This window comes from Fistularia commersonii, chromosome 20, assembly GCF_037954325.1.
Source record: "Fistularia commersonii isolate RoL2024-O1a breed Wild chromosome 20, RoL_Fcom_v1.0, whole genome shotgun sequence".
In the NCBI taxonomy this organism is placed as follows: Eukaryota; Metazoa; Chordata; class Actinopteri; order Syngnathiformes; family Fistulariidae; genus Fistularia; species Fistularia commersonii.
Window position 1 is genome coordinate 4,719,774 of NC_141303.1, and position 14,914 is coordinate 4,734,687.

Sequence of the window (14,914 nt, forward strand, 5' to 3'; positions counted from 1 at the left end):
TTTATTAGATCGGCATCTGCATCTTTGAGTACTTTTTTTTGTCACAAAATAAGCTGAACGATTCTGAAAATACATTTATGTTTATATAAAAAAAGCACACATTTTGTATTTGGGTCGTACATCTGTAAATTCTATGAAAATCTCCATGTGAAGCGTATGAAAAGATAATCTGTTTTCTCACTTGTCGCTAGGGGTCAATTTTATTCTGTCACAGTCCATGTTATTGAGATCGATGAGTCCGTGTTATGAGAAGCTTGATTGGCTTTTGTCTCCTCCTCAAAAAGTTTAGACATTTGAAATGCCGCAACAAAATGTCAAGAGGCTCGAGTGGATTGCAGAGAGCCCAGCACCACACATCCCAACTCCAAGTTTTGCCCAAATTCCACTCAAACCGTATGATACGTCCATCATCTAAAGCTAACGTCAGAAATATACTGACAACGGGCCAGCTCGAAACGAAACTCCAGCCAGAAACAAGATAAGGCGCATACATCACAGTTCCATTGCTAGTATTGGCACACTCTGGCAGTCTTATTTGGGTTTTTGCAAACCAGGGGGCGAGATATAATCAGGCATGTTGTACACAGGATATTATATTTATATACAACAGCACCAAAATGGAATGCTTGAGTATCCAGAATATTACAGGATATTGATGCACAGAAAAGAAACGCTCTGTCACAGCTGGTCAAATGTTCCCCATTGCAGGGCAGACCAGCGCTACACTGCTCACTGGTGCAAACAAAACTGCACCCAAAAGTCATTTTCAGAGGCAACGAGCCTGCAGAAGACAGAAGACTCTCCGGTTCAACTCTCAACTTAATCCTCCTCAAAGTGAATAAGAATGATTCATTATTTTAACAGGACAGGGAAAGCAGTGTGGCTGCATTCATGTGTCACAGGAGTTAAACTGTTAGTGTTCCAGCATCCAAGATGATTGGTACACAGTATTTCCTGTACTATCAAAATCGATTTTCCCCTTCCTATTTATGCCTGTGCTGATACTGGAAGCATTGTCTACTTATATTATTGGGATCACACTAATCGCTTAAAGGAGAATCCTCTCCCACCGAGCAAAGTACTGCGCTCCTACGACTAATTTACTTGTCTTTCAACGCAAAGGGGAGCAAGATGGAGGGAAATGAGAGAGAGAAAGAGAGAATTGGAAGGAGACTGAGAAAAGGAGAGAGGAGCTTTGGGAGCTGAACATTATTTAGACTAAATGAGGTCAAGACCTTGGGATATACGCTGAATCTCAATTGTAGTTGCTCACATCTGCAGCTCGCTGTGTGTTTGCTGGCATGTGTCCGTATTGTCAATAGAATACCAACCAGGTCAATGTCATTTTTCTGACAGTTAAAGCCTGATTTGAGCAATAATGCCTCTTAATCCCAGGTGATGTGTTATTTTATCACCACAAACACACACACACAACCACGCACGGCCATTGTCCATTGTCTACTCATATCTCTGCGACTTCACCCTTACATTTCTAAGGCATCTTTCTTCCCCCTGATACCTGTAAGGCCCGGGAAGGTCAGAAAAGTGTAGACCTTATATTGAACGCACCTTCCTGAGCGTTTACTCCAATCAACGACCTTCTGTTCGTCGCCCTGGATACAAACAACCAACGAGAGAGCAGATCAGGGAGCGAAGGTGTCGTTTTGACGTGGGCTGCTGTATTACCGTTCAGGCCTTTTCCTACCTTCCTTGTGACAATCCAAGCTCACAGTGGCACAATAATAGAAAACAATACTGTATAAAGTCCATGTGTGACTAAAACCTCAACACAACTGAGCCATGACAGGGGTGTTAGTGCTGGCAAAGTCACACACACACAAAACCATCTCCGCTACAATAATGGCAAGGCAATGTAAGCAGCCAAAAATTTAATATTGCATCCTCACTGCTGTATCTGACTGATTTACCCACAGCGACTGTGTGTAATGGAGACATGCTCTTGAAAAATCTCTCTTTTTTTGTGTGTAATTGTAAGGACTGAAGCTTTGAATTAACACAGTTGGTACAATTTTTTTTTCTTTGTTTTGGATGGAACATTGTGCCTTTTGTAACCTAATTTCCATTGAAGGTGTGTATGTGTGTGTGTGTGTGTGTGTGTGTGTGTGTGTGTGTATCGATTTAAGCATTCTACTTTTGAGCAAAATGGCATAGTGTTGTTCTGTTCCACTGACACTAACACCTGTTTTGTCTGTCAGTTACAACTGTGTTCAATGATCAGGCTCCCCGCTGCTTTCTATATATGAACGTCTGGCTCATTTATATTGCAAAAGGTGTTGAAGTGATTTGAAGGGTAACGGTTCTTCTGTGCGCGTCTTGATTTTGCCTCGAAATAATCTTTATCTGTGCTTCTCTCCAGCTGGTGGGGTTTATCTACGCCTGCTATGTGGTCAAGCTCATTTCAGAGGAAGAGGACAGCTGTAAGTAGAAAGTGACGCAGATTGACAAATATGCACGCACGCACACTTTGCTCAATGTAAATTAAAAAGAGAAAATGAAAGAAATGTAAGAAAAAGAGCAATTAACCCTCTGCACCATGTACATTTATGTCATTTGTTGTTATACTGGTGTCCTTTGAAACTACATTTATCAATCTGTTGTGGTTCAGTGCAGACGCTGCACTTTATCGGATAGCAGCTTTGTAGCAATGTATATTTGTGGAGTGGTGTTTCTGTGTCGCAACATGAGTTACACAGCCAAAATGCTGTTTTGGGCAGGGCTTCCATGCTGCTGTCTTGACTGTTCTTCAAAGAAGGCCACTCCAAAAAGAGCAGATAGCTTTGGAGTTCAAGATTTAAGAAAAACGTTGAAAAATGAATGCGACCAAAATAGCTGAAAAAACAGGAAAGCATTCAGGTGGAGCTGCAGACAGTGTTGCACGTCGGCAGAGTTAAACCCTTTACTGGACTTCTTTTTGCGGTTGATACTCTAATGCCCATATTTACCCTTAGATGTTTACTATCACTTTTTACCAATAAAATACTTACGCAACAGACGTAACAATCACAATTGTCCACTACCAGCAAACTGGTATCATCACAAATAGGAAAGCTGTCTTTATCCCCAAAGGAAGTTACCTTGTTTGCCTAAAATTCCACATTTACAAATGGAAATAATTGTGCAGTTAAATAATCAAAAGTCCTCCGAGCTCATGAAGAGGGTGTGGAAATCCTACACTAAAAATCATCATCCGGCTGTTATATGATTTTCTGACCGTGTCTTATGTAAAGTAGGCCATTATGTGAAGCGCAGATGAAATTAGACAAGTTTTCCGATGTGCGAGAATGAGGTGAGAAAGTTGCTCTCGATGAGTTAGGCTAGCGTTAGACATTTTACAGCCACATCTGGCCCGTTTTTTTTTTTTTTTATCCAGTCTGCCAAACTATTTTCTTTGAATATTTCAATCAATATTGAATTTAGAAACTCTTTATTTTTTTCCTTTGTTTAATTTTGTATAGACGATTACATACAAAATAATGTCGGTACATCTATATGATTATTAATGATTTTCAAGTTGAAATAAAATGTCCAAAAATTGAAATATTTAAATCGCGATGTTCATTTGGTTCAATTTACATGATACCTAGTTGAAGAAAATTAAATAAGAAAATGTGGCCCCGCCAGCCAAAATAATTGCACACCCCTGAGTTAGGCAGTGGTTTGGAAATGTTACGCGAAGTCACTTTGTGCAGTTTGGGTTTGCTTGGACGTTACTTTTCAGTCAGGGAATCAAATGTGATACACGAGTTACACCGAATGCTTTTTGCCACTTCCTCCCTATCTCTATTTCCTGCCTTGACAGCTTACTCATTCATCATGTTGTGAGCAGCTCCCAGTGAAGCTAGCCCTGGGCCCACAGCATCCACTAGCATCCTGGCAGAATTTGAAGCGGTTCTTGTTGCCTCCTGATTTTCCAGCCGGGCTCATTCATTTACTGCAATGAGCCAAGAAAGACGGGAGGGAGAGCCGAATGAATCCCCCCCCCCCGCAAAACCGTCGATAGGCAAAACGAAGTGGATGTGCTGAGAAGGAGAAACCAAGAATCAATTCGGCCATTATTTGTCTTCATTAAAAAAAATCTGTTGATTGAGCACTGTGAGGAGGCTTTTTGACATTGTTAATCATTTGAGGTGTAATATCAGTAACATGAAAGGGAAATGAGAGGAAAATCATATTGACCATGAATATTTTTTGCCTTAACTCATATGCCGGTGAGCATCAATGAGCCTATTACCTGCGGCCTTCAGTTTAGTTATGCCATTAAATTAGACGCAGACCTTCCGAGGAGCGATCAATAGCTTACCATGTCTTATTCAGCGCTGAATTGAGGATGCTGTTTGCTCACGCATAAATATTGATTGGCAATAAATGCAGACTGGATCATTGCCGATAGTTTGAAGTGCAGAGGGCAGGCACGTTTTCCCGCCTCCTCGCTTTCCCAAAACTGATCATGACTGGCAAGCGGAATTATTTCCAAGCAACCCCAGATCCAAAGCGATTCAATCCTCTTGACTTTTCCCGCTTCAAAGCTGTCTTTGTATTCTGCAGGAGTGAAATATCATATCGTCCTGATAAAGTTAAACAGAGTGATGCAACTCGGCACTTAGGCCTCTTTTATTGCGCATAATGAGAGAAGTTTTCTAAAGCTGCATTTCGATAAGCTTCACAATGACTGGAAATCTGAAATGTCATGTAAATAATTAATGAATGACTGCTATTATTTGGCCCGGCTTTGCCGCTGTATTCTGCCTCTTGGCACTCGGCTGCGTGTCCCTGCTGGCGTCCAACCCTCGGTTCAAGTTGCGACCAAATAAGACAACAAGTTAAATGAGACATAAGCATAACGCTGTATATTCATGCAGGATCTTCTGTGACACCAGGACCTTTTATCAAACAGTAATATCCTCACTGATTGTGATCGTGTTTCTCGTCGGCTTTGGAGAAAGGGAAAGCGGTCGCCCTAAGTCACGAATGCGATAACTTAGAAATTGAACACAAATTTGGGCTTCGCTTGGATTTAATGGAGATTGGATGCCGTCCGCAAGCCGTCACATTAATGTGTCATACTAATTCGAAGCGATGGTGACAGTTGTGCTTTTGTCAAGACTCACTTAGCGAGTGAAATCCCCAGTTTTACAATCGGAGACTCGACTCTGGATTTAAGTATAGAGACCTGAGACTTACTTGTAAGTCATTTATGTATATAAAGACCAAAACAGAACTTGAATTTTAATAAATATCAGGGAAAAGAAGGGAAATGGGGAAGGAAATAAAGTATTTGTGAGTAAGGGCTCGGACACATTATGTATTTAAATCCTCAAATTACCTGATATAATCCTACGAAATCAGCGAAGGATAGTTAGAAGGTCCAAAGCTAAACATACTATTAGTCCAGTCATTTCAGTGACCAATTCATTTAAGCAAAGACAGCTACGGTCAAAAATGCTACTTAAAAATTGAAATGCTTATTTTCACAAATGAACCCTTTATTTGAAGACACACTCGTTTTATATTTGCAGCCATGGCGATTTTCAGAATTGTATGTCTTTGGCAGGAAATAAATAGGAAATCCACACCATGGAAACAACACACAAATTTGTGATAATACCGCATATAAGTAATTTTCACACTTCTTCACAAGGAGCAAATGTTATCTTGAATGAATAGGGATTGGAATTGAGGTTTCAGGCCACTATTAAAAGTTAATTGTGTGAACGCTGTGGCGGTAACAAGCTCCGCGCATTATTTTCACGTAAGAAAAAGACGAGATCATTTACGACCGAATAATATCGGAGATTCCTTATAATATTTGTTTCTGTGCTCCAAGTCCGAATATGAAATCAGTGGGCGATAATGCAGTTGCGGAGACCAAAGAATAATCAGGGTACTTTGTCCAGAAATATGCCATGGGTGAAGAAGCTAATACTCACTGAGGACCAATGAGCATTTTGAGCCGCTGTGAAGGCTAATTATCCTGAAATATATTCTTTGCATCTGTGTGTGTGACTCTGTGTGTGCGCGTACGTGCATTCGCTCACACAGGAGATTAATCGTCAAAGTCAGCCTTATCATCCCACCGCTACTCGAATGCGTCCGACAGATTCTTATCAAACATTGTACCATAACAAGTTACACAGAGAAAAAAAAACAGAGGCCCACCCAAAGATAAGTAAGCAAGGCTTGAGCCTTATGAATAGCATTTGAATTTTTAAAGCAATGCCACCATAACATGATAGGCAGCAGTCTGACAAGGTTATGAGCTCCATATCCTTTAGTGTTCAAGGGGTCGAGTGGCAGAAACTCTGCTGAGAATATTTGACTGCAGCATGAATCAGCAGGAAAACCTTTCACAAAAGGATCCACATAAGGAAAGACTCTGTGATGCATTGGCATCTTACTGTGTGACCTTATATGCAACATTTTATTTTAATGAATTAAAAGGAAATTGAAGACAAAAAAAAATAATAATAATTGGAAGCCATTTAAGTCCCCTCCTGCATGACAAACAAAAAGATAATGGGAACAGCGGAGTGACTTCATCAGACAGCACAGAGTTCATGCTTGAACAGATTGCAAGCAGAGAATAAGGAAATAAATTAGTGCGTGAAGAAGTCAAATTTAGATGCCTGTGGAAAAAGCTATATGACAAACAACAAAAAATATAGCGCCACAAACCTGATTATTACACAGGTGAATTAAATAAATTACGCGTAAACCACTGATCTTAATATAATGTCGGCATGTTTTTTGGTAGAAAAAAACAGAATAAAACATTGAAAGCCTAATAATATATAATATAATATTCAGCTTCGGCTATCTATCAACGGACTTCCGGAATGCGCTTAAGCTCATATACTGACATCATTTTCATGGTGTCGCTAGACACAGAAAAGGCGTGTACTTTATTATAAATTCCATTTTCAATGTTTGCGAACTGGAGGCTTCATTATTCTTCATTTTTCTCGTTAATAACCAAAAATGTAATTTCTCTAAAGCAGTGGAAAAAGATCTGCCAACAAATTATTATTGATGTCCAAAATCCCTGCTCAGAAGCAGGGTCTCCTTTTTAAAAAAACCCTTTAAAAAAGTAAAAGTGAAACTCTAATCATTGAGTCTGAACAGCTCCGTTGGGCCAGTAATTTTTTCCACCGTAAAGCTTAAACTATCCACCGAAGCAAAGCGCATTTTGGCCAGAGAGTGACTTTACATAAAAACACCAGCAAACATCACTTGTGCCAAATAATCCCTAAAGTTTATACAGTTTCTCAAATGTAGGAAAACTGCTGATAGACAAAGAAGCTCATTGGTTGTCCTGGTGTGTGGCATAATGAGCACTTCCCATGAATACATTAAGGGGATTATGGGAGAAATCTTAAAACTCCCATCTGATATTTGATGACTTATTCACTGGAATTCATATATTTTTAATAGCAAAAAGACCAAAGCGGTGATATCGCCCATTGCTGCTAACTTTTTAATGAAAAATAGGCAACGCGGATAAATGTCTCCTCAGTATTGCCTTATTTTCCGAATCAACTGAGGTCATTATGTTATGCGATTTTTTTTTTTTTTTTTAATCTACTTGTTTTTCTGTAATTTTTATTTTTAATGTTATTCATTCATTTTTGCTTCTTTTATTTTTAAAAGGAGAATTGCTTATTATGCTATCAGGGAGGCCAGCAGCTGTTGTGTTTGTCTGTCATCAGAAGTCGTTTGAATGGCAGGTGACATTTGGTAGGCTTATTTATTTATTTATTCATTTATGTGTTTGTTTATTTATTTTAATGTCATTGCGGGGCTCATTTAAGGCAAAATAGTGCAGGATGCTCAATGCTCTACGGCATTCTCATCCCAGTAGAGATCTAATTTCTCAGTGCCAGCGCTGGACACAAAAGGCACATGCATTGAGAATGAACAGCTCATATCTTTTTGCCTGAAAATAAATTTTAATCTGTGTTCATTTGTGTTATCTATGGAATTCCATGCAGGCAGGGGCAAGTCAAATAAGCCTCAAAGAATCACTCTTGCCTTTCAGGGCTCCAGTAAAAATGTGAATATATTCTGAACTCGATGAATACTCATGCTGTGATCTATGATTTATGGTGTTTTCCATGCAGCACACTGTGTTTTTCGCTGTTTCTTGTGTGCTGCAACACGATATTTGGACTTATGTCCCTGCTTAATGTGGGCTTAAGGTGAAGTTGCAGCCACTTTCATCTCCCCAGTCACAGCCAAATTCAACATTGTACTCGATGCTAGAAATTTTACTGAATAAATAAAGTATGCTGCAGATCAAGGCAAGGAAGTACCCTTTTATGAGCTCTACGACATCAAAGTAAAAAAAAATATCGTGGTTTCTTCTCTTCAAAAATCCAGTCTCTCCGCCTCAGTCTGAGGAAAGCAACCACCTGCTGGCAGCTCCTTGGCTCTCGGCTTGGGAATCTCAGGATCTATCCTAGATAATTTAGGAGTTAAGAGTATTCTCAAGGCATAAATATATTGCTGCTTCCACCTAAAATAGAAGTGCATTTGCATTGCCGGATTTTCATACATTTAAAGCAGTTTGCATGCCCAAAACCCTGATTAGCTCTGAGAGGGAGGACGCGTCTGTATAATGCACATAATGTGCTGTCGAAATGTCTGTAGGTGTTGGCAGCCTGATGCTATGAATCATTTGTTGTGGGAGGGTCCCCGATGACAACCACAATGACATGTGTTTTCTCCGATTCATCTTGCTCTGCAGTTGATTTTATAGGAGGGTTCGACTCGTACGGTTACCAGGGGCCGCAGAAGACCTCCCACCTTCAACTACAGCCAATGTATATGTAAGTACGGTCGTATTTTTAGCACTCCCGGAAATACCCTGCTTGTATTTCTTTGCTAGAAATAAATATGAAAACGTGTTTCCCATCCGGGGGTGGCTGACCAAGATCGCCCTAGAACAACCTCACCGTGAACAGCTTGTTTATCACGTATTCTACTCTGCATTGAGAATTTTCACCGGATCACCGAAAGGGATTAGCATTCGTCAAGGTCTCATCATTGAGCACAGTTTTAAGGCTGTTATTACTTCACTCACTTGTGACAAATCTAGTGTGCAACAGAATCAGTTGTACCCTCGTTTTCCTTTCGAGCCCGAGTTTCACAATTAGCAGTAACAAACCACAAGGGGAACTTTTTTAGTAATGATTTTTTTTTTATTCTATCATTTTATTTTTTTATGATCCAGAGCTATTACCTTTAAAAGAACGTTTGGAGATAAAAACCAAAAAATGTCATTTTACTATTCAAAAGCTCTTCCCTGGCGTAGTGATATAATTTATTGACAGAAGTGAATTTCATTTTTATTTGACATTTTATGCTATTACATTTCTTCATATAAGTAATATTCTCATATGAAGTCATTTGATAAGCTTGTATTCTTCATGTACAGTCGCAATATTGCTGATGTATTAAAGCTAGGCAAAACAAGTCACCGTATTACCGTGTGACATTAAGATTCCAGTAATGCAGTAGGGGATCGTGATCAATCGTACTACAATCGAAATCTTGATCTATACGTCTAGCTGATCCGTTCGATAGTTGATAGTGATTCTCATAGTGATTTTCATCAGGGACTCATACAGTCAGGAAAAAAAAGGAAGAAAACAATGTCCAGTGTCAGACTCCTGAAGCAATAGCGTCAGAGCTGAAAAAAAAAGATGGAAATAGATAATCCTCGATTTCTGTGATGCCTCGTATCTCAGGTGCCATCAAATCTTTGCATTCCATTATTTGGTGAGTAATAATAATCCAAGTTATGCAAGGGAATACTGATCTCAATTTTAGCTAGGGCAGTCCCACTTCTCATTTTATACAGATATGTGAATCCCTTTGCTGAATTGCATATGATACAAGTGATGTGAAAAATGTTGAAAGAGCTTTTACAGTAAGAAGCTAAAAATGATACATTTTTTAATGGAACCGTAGGTGGTTGAGGAAGAGTTCTGATGTGCGGCTTCATGCTATGGATTCCAGCTTCATCAAGACACGGTTATTTTTAGGTTTTAGAACTAATAGAATGACTCGAAATGAGTCGGCGTACTGGGTTTAGACAACCCCACATCAATCCCACTGTCGCACTTACATCAGTGTAACAAACAAGAAGACAAAATATTGGTGATTGTATTGATGTGCAGCAGACAGGTCATCGATATTTTTTTATTAGAAAAAAGAGATGGGGCGAATTAAGAGAGATATGGGTGGACATAAATAGAGAGAGAGAGAGCGGGAGAGAGGGAGGGGGAAGAGAGGCACTGAGTGATAGATGAAACGCAGACCTAAACAAAGAAAGGCAATAAAGGGCCATTCTGTAGTTTTATATGTCCCTTGTGGAAGCTATAACATGGATCATAAATCATCAGGCCCTAAGATAATAGCGGCACACAGACAAAAGCTATCGCAAGAATACAAATATATTTGCACACATGCACTTACAGTAACACACACACACTCAGACAATGTCCTCTGTATGCACTAAATGCTTACAGGAAATGTGCTGATGGACAGCTTGTGTTTGTGCACCTATATTGCAGACACACTTGTTTTTATGCGCGCACAAACACACAACACCATCAATATGCTATCATTGTTCCCCAGCTGTTGTCCCTTCACTTTGGTGTTTATTGGCCCTGGCCAGAGGGACCAATGAAATAACATCATCTGCGGTGCCCCAAAGTGTCTTCACACGTAGCCACCCACACACTCACGCATGCACATGAAAATAATAATAAAAAAAAGAAAACGCCTACAGTCATGTTTTACAAATAAGCGCTTCTTTGCGAAGAAAAAAAAAAAAAAGAACATTAAGTTGAACTTCTTGTTGACCTCAAATGCATGTGTTATTCCATGTGTGTGATAATGAGTGTTGGAAATCTAGGAGGATCTCTGAGAGATGGCAACACATTAAAATAAAAAGAAAATTAAAAATTCAAAAATACACAATAGAAAATACAGTAAAACTTGTAATAAAGTATTTAAACATCATGTAAACATTTGTGAATTCAGTGTTGAAAACCAATTTGCATTTTCTTGATATATTAGGTTTCGGCAAAGCAATTAGGACCATTATTCATATAATGAAAAATATAATTCATAACTGGATATTTAAGAATTAATGCAACATGCCAACAAGTTATTGCAATGGTCACATGTGGAAAAATGAAAATTAAAATAGGTTAGTCAGAATGATATATTCCCTAATGGCATACAGTTTAATGGGAGTCAAATGTGACAAATTACATTCACTCACATTATTGTACTTTAGGAGCATTTGTGAACCTTTATAAGTACGTTTTCAAATCAATACTTTTTGCATAAAGATGAGCAAAAATCTGAACTTTTTCCACACGCCTACGCTGTGCCCTCTCCTGTATGTCACCACCTCCTCACAGTCTGGAAGGTGAATACCTGGAGCTCAGGGTGGAACTCTGCAGAATACGAGTGGAACACACTGTCATAAGAGGTTAAATCTTTTCAAATAGCTGCGCACCCAGAAACTGACCGATCAACTGGTTTGCTGCTGTTAAAGATGTTCAGTGGTCCAAAGAAAAAGCTGTCTGTGCTAAAATCACAAGAAAAGTGGAGGCGGATAAGTCAGAGAACAATGGTGTTCCAAAGGGCTAAGCTGACTGCTTTGTCATATTTCAGGAACCTCTTTGGCTTATAGTGCAGGACAGGAAATAGTAAATTAATGCTATGTGTTGTGCGTTTGTGCAGGTCGACACATCTAGTCTCTTATAAAAGGATGGCTAACGACTGTGTGATGCTTCATTTTTAGCCTCATTCACTCATGGCTTGGATTCAGACAAGTCAGAGCCAGACATATAACATTTCAGTTAAGCCTGGAATTCGGAGAAGCTCTTAAGTCTTATAAATACTGTGACAAAAATCACTTATCTCTCCAATGTCATTATGTTTGTTTCAGCAGAGACTTAAAAAAAACAACAACAACAAAAAAAGCAGTTCCTGAATACCCATGGGGGTGTTGATCTGTCCCCTGAGTATCATTATTTTTTGTGAAAATCACAGAAGGAATTCCGCTGATGTTCCATTCAAGCTGTATACCAGAGGGTTTATTTGTATGGTTGTTTTGTTTTGTTTTGTTTTGTTTTGTTTTGTTTTGTTTTGTTTTGTTTCGTTTCGTTTCGTTTCGTTTCGTTTCGTTTCGTTTCGTTTCGTTTCGTTTCGTTTCGTTTCGTTTCGTTTCGTTTCGTTTCGTTTCTCTTAAAGGCTTTCCCCTGAACGTTGGCACAGTGGTTAGCTCTTCCTCCCAAAAACTTTCAGGTTATTGGATACTCTTAATTGCCCAGACGTGTGAATTAGAGGATGAATGGTTATTTGTCTCAGTATTTGGCCCTGTGATTGACCGGCGACCAGTCCAGGGTGAAGCCCACTTCTCACCCAATGACAGCTGGGATAGGCTCCAGCGCCCCCGCGACCCTGTGTGTCACCCAATGAGTGACTGAATTATTTCAACCAAACCCCACATTTTTTCAGAAGACCTATTTATTTTCATCAGCATATTTTTTTTCAAGCCAGGGGTCTGGGCCCTGGTTAAATCCTTGCCATAGATTTTGGCTTTTTGTGCTGTGATATTGTCGACCTAGAATTTGCATCGATTAAATGTATATGAGTACAATTCTGCCAATAAATAATGAATATAAATCACCCTGTTCTCTTTGGGTGTGTGGGTAAGTAGAACTTGGGGCTCAAACTGAAAAAAAAATTGAAATCAGTTGTTCTAAAGCAACATTACACATATGACCTTGAATACTGACAACTAATCCAAGTTTTGCTGTTAAAAAGGTTAAACTATCCTTTAGGATCTATACAATAACAATCCGATTGTTCGCCTCACTATTGTTATTATATCATGTTATATTGTTATTGTTATCTTCTCGTTACAAATGTAGCTATTCCTCCAACTACTCAGAAGTAGGTTTTTCTCCAAATATCTTTTTTATTGGGTCTCACTAAGGATGTAAAAATGTATCTCATTAGCGGCTTTCTTGACCTTACCTTATTAACCGTGTCCATGCCCTATAACTTTTAACTGAATTTTGCATTTTTTTCAGCTCACTGGTGCAACTTCTACTTATTATATCATTATAAATTGTGTATTTTAGACACATTCATCACATCCCCCACAAAATACTCAAGAAAACTTGAAAAAAATCTATCTCTGTTTGCAGGAAATAAATTATTCAAAGTACTACGTAGTCTACCCAGCCAACTAAAAGAAATCTCGAATACGATTATGCTTTTTTTTCCTTTTACTTTTAGATGCATTAAACTGCTGAACATAAGTTGTCTTCTACATCTACGCAAAGTCAATTCTCTGTCTTCGTGCACCGCTGGACTCTGTACTTGCTAATTATCAGACCGGGACCGGCTTCTAAATGTTTGCAATGTCTAAAAATCATTCTTGAAATCTCAGTTTCATTGAACCTGGAGAAACTTAACCATCAATGTTTAAACAACTTTCTAATGTTGAACTCTGCACATAAATCATTCTACGCTGCAAAGCACAAACACTCAATGGTTGAACTAAAAAGCAAAACACATTTTTGACTGGAGGGGAACTTTAATATTCTTTGCACAGCACTTTACTCAGTTCAAGCTGTGTTTAAATGCGCTCCAGAGATAAACTTAACTTCCTCTCATCTCCTCTCCACAGGTCGAAATAAACCCAGAAGCTACTTCTGGAGTACTGCCTTACCAATCACCACTGCTTAACATCCTGCTTTTACTACTCCAAAATTTCTTTTAATGAACAACAACCAAGGCACAGACAAGTAGACAGGAAAGAGAAGACACTACAACACTCACTGTACTAACCCCCATGGTCAGGTGACCGCTTTCAGGAGTTCTGTCTGTTCCTGATGAAACAGTGGCCTCATGTGGGTGAAAAGAGACATACAAAACATGCATCTCAGCAATCCAGGCAGCTCCAGAGACAACTGCTTTTTTTGTCTTTCCAACAAAAGTCCGGAGCCAATGACTTCCATCCTTTTGTGCTGTTGCATATCTGCAGAGTTACTGCAAAAGATACCAAAGGGATGCAAAGAGGCCAGGACTTTATGTTGAATTACTGTGTTCCCTTCTAGAGACCTTTGACGTTGCGCTGCCAGACAGCCATGTTCCTTTTTTTTTGGCGGACAGGAGGAATCGACGGTGGACTCCTGACTTTCTCTAACAACCGGAGTCCAGACGCACCTGACCAAAGAGTTTGGAAACCCCAGAGACACGGCCGTGTTCAAGCGTCGCTGGATGTTTTCGCTCTTTTTGCCTGAAATATTCAACTCTGAACCTTCAGCTTAACTGACCGGGAAAAAAAAAACAAAAAAAAAAACAACAGGAATCAAGCTATGTCCGACATGACAGGTCACTTTTTGTGATGAAGTGAACTCACGTGACGATGGAGACCTAGAAGCTACTCAATTCTTTTATCATGAACGTTGAGAATGAAATAATAGTTCGGTGTGTAGACTTGAATACGGTCCTTTCAAACATGCATGTGTACAGGAAGAAGACGCGTCACTACACCCACAGAAAGACATGAAATGATGCATATGTGAATAATATGCATGCTCACACGCACACACCACCATCTGTAATGTACTAATGTGAATCTTAATGTTTACAATAAATCTTCTGTCTGCTCTACAGAGAGGCTGAAGATTTGATGGATAGACAGACTGGTAGACTAGGAGACACGGAAAGACGACAAACACTTTTTAGCTGCAGCATCCCAAGGGCCTCCGAGTGTTTTCTGCCCTAATTAATACAGAAGGGGACAGATGTGTTTCTTCTGTCTCTTTCTGTCTCAATATGTCATCTTACATCAGAGACATGC

At 39.3% G+C, this 14,914-nt stretch overlaps 1 protein-coding gene across 2 annotated transcripts in view; it reads left to right on the top strand.

Moving 5' to 3' along the window:
* Positions 1-14,417, top strand: part of nkain2 (sodium/potassium transporting ATPase interacting 2) — an 86,219-nt gene extending 71,802 nt beyond the window's left edge. Inside the window, exons 5-7 of one of the 2 annotated variants that reach the window (XM_086166665.1) lie at positions 2,378-2,438; positions 8,762-8,843; positions 13,736-14,417. In XM_086166665.1, the coding sequence (XP_086022791.1) occupies positions 2,378-2,438; positions 8,762-8,843; positions 13,736-13,745 (153 nt within the window). In that variant the 3' untranslated portion in view covers positions 13,746-14,417. Of the gene's footprint in view, positions 1-2,377; positions 2,439-8,761; positions 8,848-13,735 lie in introns of those variants that run through there. The other variant, XM_086166666.1, reaches the window with a different exon arrangement.
* The last annotated feature ends 497 nt before the right edge of the window (positions 14,418-14,914 follow it).